Below are 7,236 nucleotides of genomic sequence, written 5' to 3' on the forward strand. Positions count from 1 at the left end.
CTATGAGCTATATTCATATAGACAGATTTGTCCTTGAGGGCTTATTGGCATCACAGTTACTTCACATACTCTCATACTGGCAAATGTACAATTCAAGCACAGGCAGGCATTAAAATCTTTATCCTGCGATTTTGTAACCCATTTTTCACGCAAGCTGTAATCCTAGGTGCTACTCTCCCTCTGCCAACCTGGGGAGAGCTGGCCCGAACTGAGCTCATGCTTCCTTCAATGCATGAGGAGTGAGCAGGCCCCTTCTTATCACCTGACAGGGGGAGGTTTCCCAGGATGTAGCGAGTGGTTCCCCTTTCCCTTCACTCAGGCGCATTGGCTGACCAGGGGGAGGCAGTATAGAGGATTACTGCATGTTTTTTGTGAGGGTACTTACCCTAGGGGACAAAGGGAGAACATGCAAACTCCACACAGAAATGCCCTTAAGTCAACCCCCACCTATAGGGTATGGGTACACATCCCCATTCCCCAGGACCCACAGCATTCCCACACTCAAGACCTTTCTAAAGAGTCTGTCTTGAGTCTCCTGGCTGCATGTATTTAAACAGTCATTTGCCAGGACCTTGCTCTCCCCTCTCATTGATCCCCTATGCAGCCTTGAAGTCTTTTGGCTCCCAGAGTCGGAGGTCTTCTCTAATATTCCCTGTTCATTTCACCAAAAAGCTTTTGCATGTCCTTTGCTCTCGTCTGGAGTGTTTTTTTTTGGTTGCCTTTTTACATGGTACAGAACAGATCTCAGTCAGCTCACACAGCTTCTGCACGTACTGTACCTTCCATTTGTGAAATTATTCTCCCATATATTTTGTACTGTACATTATCTATATACAGTAGAACTACAAAAAGCTGCTGTGTGAAACAAGAAATCATGCGTAACTAATTTGCGTGTGTTTGACAGCTCCAGCTCATGTCTGTCCGTCTACACAGTATCCGTCACTCTTCTGACATCACAACACTTCATCCCAGCTCAGTAGAAGGGTATAGCTGACCTGTTCTGACATCACTATGATGTTGCAAATGAATTCCATCCATGTCCCCACTCCCTTTTATGCCCATAGATGGAGATCCCTGATGTCATCAATATTAGTGCCAGTGCTGACACCTCATCCCAGCTCATCCATATTTGGGAAAATATGGCCACATTTTGGCCACATTTTGTCCAACTTAAACAACCATCCGAAACGCGAGTCACACTTGCAAATTAATTCCATCTCTAAAGTCATGTCATCAACATGGATCTGTCACATTTCCCATATTCCCTCCTGATTGGCTGCGACTGCCTTCTAAAGTTTGTGTATGTGACGTGATGTGAAGCCGAAGGCATGGCCGAAACGATGTTTTGCGCCCTGTCCGTCCATCCGTGTGTGTTTGTGTCCCTCCGTCCGTCTCTCCGTCCGTCTGTATGCAGCTACTTTTTGGCACCCTTTGCCCAATCAACGTGAAACTGTGCACACACACTACCTGCATGTCAGAGGAGAACCACATGGGCCTGCCCTGTTATAGCGCCACTAGCCACAAAATATGGTATGTTTTTGAAGCGGTGAAAGCCGCTTCCAAGGAGTGGCTTTGTCTGTCCCGTACCTGTTTTTTTGAGGATTCCCATAGATTCTCAAGGAGTGAGAATGTCTGTCCCGTACATGTCCCGTACCTGTTTTTTTGAGGATTCCCATAGATTCTCAAGGAGTGAGAATGTCTGTCCCGTACATGTCCCGTGCATGCAGAATCGAGGATTGGTCAAGCTTCACATGACAATTTGGCCCTCCAGAAAAAATCATTAATTCATTCAGAATTCATAGAACATATAGAACCTAAAGCACATAGAAAGTATAGATCTAGAACACAGAATGTATAGATCTAGAACACAGATTTCATAGCTCTAGAACACAGAATAAAGATTCACCGCTTCACTTCGAACCGAGGTTTGATTTTTGAAAAACATTCTTTTTACATTACTTCTACAATGTACATTACGCAAATTGGTACACAGCACCTCTAAAGTAATCAAACCAGACTAGTCTTTCGCATGTTTCATATTACATCCTGATTGGCTAAGATTGGCTTCCATAGTTTGCAGGAGTGGTCCGTTTTGAACCGGTTTTGCTAAACAATTTGTTTTAAATTACTCCTCCAGATTGTGTCCAAACATCATGCAAATAAATCAGTACACATTATCTCTAGTCATGTGATCAAAACGGATCTTTCTGATTGTTTATATTCCATCCTGATTGGCGACTTTTGAACATTGCTGGCTCTGGCTCACAATAACCTGCTTGACCTGGTGGAGACCCGTGCTCCGACAAGCACTTCTTCTAGTTAAATATGGCTTGCAAATTTTGGAAGGCAATTATAGTCAATCATCATGGAATATCAAGAATTGGTGATACACGTTCATCAAATGAATAAAAATAACAAGTACACTGAGAGAGAGAGAGAGAGAGAGAGAGAGAGAGTGTGCTCAAAGCCACATACGTAATTTGCACAGTGGCTGTTTTTGAGCGGTGGTCACACCGTCTCCATAGCGTGGCCGTGTGTGTAGGTATGTATGTTTGTTTGTATGTATGTATGTATGTATGTATGTGGGTGGGTGGGTCTGTATGTAGCCTCAAGCCTGTGGTGTAGTACCTTTTCTGACCACACATGTTAAGGGAGGGGCGCTGTTGTTCAGGCCAGGCCAGAACAGGCAAGGCACACTCACACTCACACACACGCACGCATGCACGCACGCGCACACACACACGCGCGCGCGCACAGACTCCACCGCTCAGTTCACACGGGTGTGATTTTTCCTAATCTTCCCCATATATCTTACATTGAACTGACCAAGTTCAATGTGAAATATGGCCAGTTCAATTGCCCCTTGCCACTTCTTCAATGATGTCATTTACTGGAGGTATTTTCTCTGTAGACCTTTCAAAATGATAATGGCTCAGGGCTTTCTTCTCTTGTTGTAGATCACGGTACCTGTAACAGCTGCTCCTCGGCTCAAATAGACAACACTTACATTATTTCAAAGTACAGTACGTCCAATATTTTCGTGAAATGCAGTATTCATTCACAGTATTTTGCTTGCTCTGCAAGTTTCCCAAATCTCCCCTGCTGCAATACTGTGCTCACTGAGCTGCGTATCTACAAAAACACTGTCATACATTACAGAAATGTGGTGCTTTCAGCTGTGGGTGAAGAGTTACGTAAATGATACAATGTCGAGAGTGGGGAGATTTACTGAAAACAATAAAGCGGAAGTTGACATCCTGTTCCCACATTACGCCAATATGAAACTTTGCTATTCAAATGAATAGTTAGGGTGTCTCTTCAAATGAATAGTTTACTCCTGCAGACAGTGGTCAGTGTGTAAGGTCATGTTACGGAGTAGGAAGCTCTTTCTAATTGAGGAATGGATGAAGGGCTGCACTGCAGCCCGGAGCCCTTCCGGTCTTGCCTCGATGAGAGGATTTCTCTTCCAGTGATCAGTTTGGGGACAGTGATTTGAAAAGGAGGTGACATGAGTTGACCACAAGCAGTTACTCCCTCATCTGGCAGAGTTTTCTATTTGTGTCAGCGAACATGTGCTTCCTGTGATGGGACCTGACACCTCGCCTGGAGGAACATGTAAGATGTGATGGGAGAAAATACAGGAAAACCAATGAGAAACTGGGCTGCAAATTACCTTTTTCATCACCTCAGTCTCAAGATTGATGTTGTGGAATAACATGGAATGGTTTCAAGATATTTTGGTGACACCTCGTTTTCCACTACTGTATTTACTATTTATGGAATCAAATGAGTTGCCCTGCATTTTCATACCTGTAATCCGAACAATTGAGTTGGTTGTCCTTTTCCTTGGTGCTCAATTCGTGCTACAGCAACCTCTCCAGTCTACACATAAGTCCAGAACATTCTATTACAACAGACGTTATGCTTGCATGAAATTATTTTACTTTTGAAGATTAATTTGAAGTAAATTGTGATGAGCAATCCAAAGCAGTCCATGAATTAAATACCAAGAACTTCCAACGTAAAAAAGACTGTAAAAGGTCTTATTTGGGATGTTCCTTATAGGCAGGGTGTTTAACTGTACTTGTACTGTACTACATCTCTATTGTATTGACTTGTACTGTTCTCCATTTCTGTCTAATAAAATAATCAATCAATCAAAAGCAAACAAATATGTAATGCAAAAAGCTGAGTCAGTTGTGTTTATGTCAGTATTATTCCTTTTGACATAATTTGACACAAACGCAATAATTGATTGATTCTTGTGAGAATTGTATGCACAATCCTGGTCAAGGGGAGAAAGAAAAGTAAAGACTGAAAAAAGAGAGCTCCAGTTTGTAGTCAATCTCAAGCTGTTTAAGATTCCAGTGATTTTTTATGAATTTAGATTAAGCACTCCATCTTAAAAACATGACGTGTAGAGGCATATAGACATTGTGACATACATTTAGATTTCAGCAACACTGATGATGAATCATTCAAAACGTGCGCACGCACGCACGCACACACACACACACACACACACACACACACACACACACACACACACACACACACACACACACACACACACGCACGCACGCACGCACACACACACACACACACACACACACACACACACACACAGGTGAGATGCTTGAAAATGTGTTCTCCCAAAATACAACTAAAATTGGCAGGGAAAAGTACTCTGACATTACATAACATCAGTGTGGTGTATTATGTATTTGCATTTTTTGCAGCAGTGGTAGAGACTTGAAACAAAGTAAATATAGTCCTGGATATTACTCAACTGCAAGTGAAACTGGCTATTTATTAATATATGATGCTATATATGTTTTGCATCTGACCTAAAAGTAATTGGTGACACTGTATACATCATGTAGTCATGTTTTCAGTTGTTTAGAACATTAATTTCATGGTCTGAAATGAATGAGACCTGATTCTCATTCTAATTCCAGTGTCTAACTCTGAACTCAAACTGTAGACTGTGTAAAAGGTAATGCATTTTAAGAATAACAGGAACTGTCCAAGTTGTCTTCAAAATTCATTTTAGACTGAAATAGGCAGCAGGTTGCATTTATAGGCCTACACACACATGCACGCGCGCGCGCGCGCACACACACACACACACACACACACACACACACACACACACACACACACACACACACACACACACACACACACACACTTATGACTCATCTCATCTAAACTAAAGCACTTTGTCGTAGGCGTTCATTCAAGTTACACCCCCATGCATGCACGAACGCGCAGACTCATTCTAAGCTCAGGTCGGGCACATGGCACATATGGGGGTCTTGGCTATATAAGTCCAGTGAATCTAGCCTTAAACTATAACTTCTTGAACGCGTGAACGAGGACGACGTCTCGCTCTACAAGGGAGCCCGCCAGGCTATTGGAGCTTTAATAACAATTAAGGTAAGGCAAAATAAAGAAATAAATACACATGTAGTCTATAGGCTACAAACAAATATGTTATCTTACAGGTGTTACCTATTATTCCTACTAAGTTACAAATTAAAAAAGTTCCCATGCACTCTCCAAAAGACAAAAAAATGCTCGTTTGCTTTTCTGCTTGAACAAACCATGGTCTATTGCAAAGTAGGCCTAGTCTATGTCTATAATTCTTTGAAAATTCACTTTTTTCCATAGACATAAGAATCACACAGAAATTATCTCTAGAGAGAGAGAAAGACATTAACACATTTATTACCTAACAAATGCGCCTTTTACGCACGGGATTCCACATTGGGCACTGCATTATACCACGTGAATGTTTGCCTTTGATGATCTTGTGAAATGAATTAAAGCAATCTTCCTTTCTTCTCTCAGATTCTTGCTGATATCCTGACATGAAGCTCCATCTCCTTGGCACCGCCGTGGTTCTGCTCGTTGCCATCCTATCACCGCGCTATGAATGTAGGGTCATTGACAGCCCTGGCGCGGCGCAGCGCGCACCTCCCCGAGCCGAGCGCCAGCTGAAGCCATCCGTTCCCTTCCTGGAGCGGCTTGGAGAGGAATATTTCTTCCGACTCAACGGCAACGGGAACTCGAACTCTTTAGGGTCGATGCTGTTTCCCCGAGGGTCACCACCCGCGGTCTACAACAGAGCCTCACAGCTCCACCTGACACAGCGCCTTTTGCAAGGGAAAACTGGGAGCCTCAAGGCGCTCGTAGGCGGCTTGCCAGCATCAAACCGCCTGAACGACTCTGTGGAGGAGAGGGGAAGGAGGTCCGAGGAGCCGCCGATATCGTTGGATCTCACGTTCCACCTGCTCCGAGAGATGATGGAGATGTCCAGAAATGAGAATTTGGCCCAGCAAGCGCAGAGCAACAGACGGATGATGGACCTCTTTGGGAAATGAAGATATCGTCCAACAAAGATCTTTTTTTCTTTTCTTCTTTTTGTATTTTTTTTAGGCCTTATCATAATCACAATTTTCATTTTTACCGGCGTATACGTTATTTATAACTATTTATTCCATAGCTTTAAAGCTAAAAAAAAACTGAGTGTAGATATAGGCATCACTTGTAATTATCCGATTGTATGTTAAGCCTGAAATATCCGTTTTTATTGTGGTCGTTTTTTTTTTATATATAATATATTATTTTTTCACATTATGTTTCAGTGTGTTTATGATAGGCTATTTATGTTTGTTAATAAACTTATGAGCAACCAGACATTTTCGTTGTTCAAGAGAACGTCTTTACTGTATATCTATATTTTTAAATAAAATATGAAAAATATTGTTTACATTTCTCTGTGAATATCATTAAAGTGAATAATGAATTATTGGAAATTATTAACAACAACAAAAAAACCTGACATGAAAAAAATTTCATGTCAGGTTATATCTATGCAATCTGAGTTCCCAGAGGTTCTTTTTAAAAAAAAGAATCATTCAGAAAGTATGTTGGCACAGGAATTCGTCTTGATTTAAAGATTTGTTTTGGCTTAAAGATACCTACTGTATACTGTATAGTGTTTGGTGGAAATAGTGAAAACATGAATGGCCATTATGTCACAGCTTACATGAACATTACTTGATTTACAGTAAAAGGGTCTGTCTCTGAATGCACAAACTATATTACATAATGTATACTACATTACAACAAATATCATCCCAACCTGGGACTCCCAGGTTATCTGTTAAAAACACTAGAACCTTTGAACTTGAAGTCCCTAAACATAATTGCCAAACATAGCAGATCTAC

The 7,236-nt window shown here is 41.7% G+C and overlaps 1 protein-coding gene across 1 annotated transcript; it reads left to right on the forward strand.

The window, feature by feature from the left end:
- Positions 1-5,873: 5,873 nt before the first annotated feature.
- Positions 5,874-6,386, forward strand: crhb (corticotropin releasing hormone b; the record flags this gene model as incomplete). The annotated part of the gene is made up of 1 exon (XM_080751586.1): positions 5,874-6,386. One exon carries the CDS (start codon positions 5,874-5,876, stop codon positions 6,384-6,386), a length of 513 nt encoding a protein of 170 aa, XP_080607712.1.
- Between the last annotated feature and the right edge of the window lie 850 nt (positions 6,387-7,236).

This window comes from Nannobrachium achirus, assembly GCF_963921795.1.
Source record: "Nannobrachium achirus genome assembly, chromosome: 21".
In the NCBI taxonomy this organism is placed as follows: Eukaryota; Metazoa; Chordata; class Actinopteri; order Myctophiformes; family Myctophidae; genus Nannobrachium; species Nannobrachium achirus.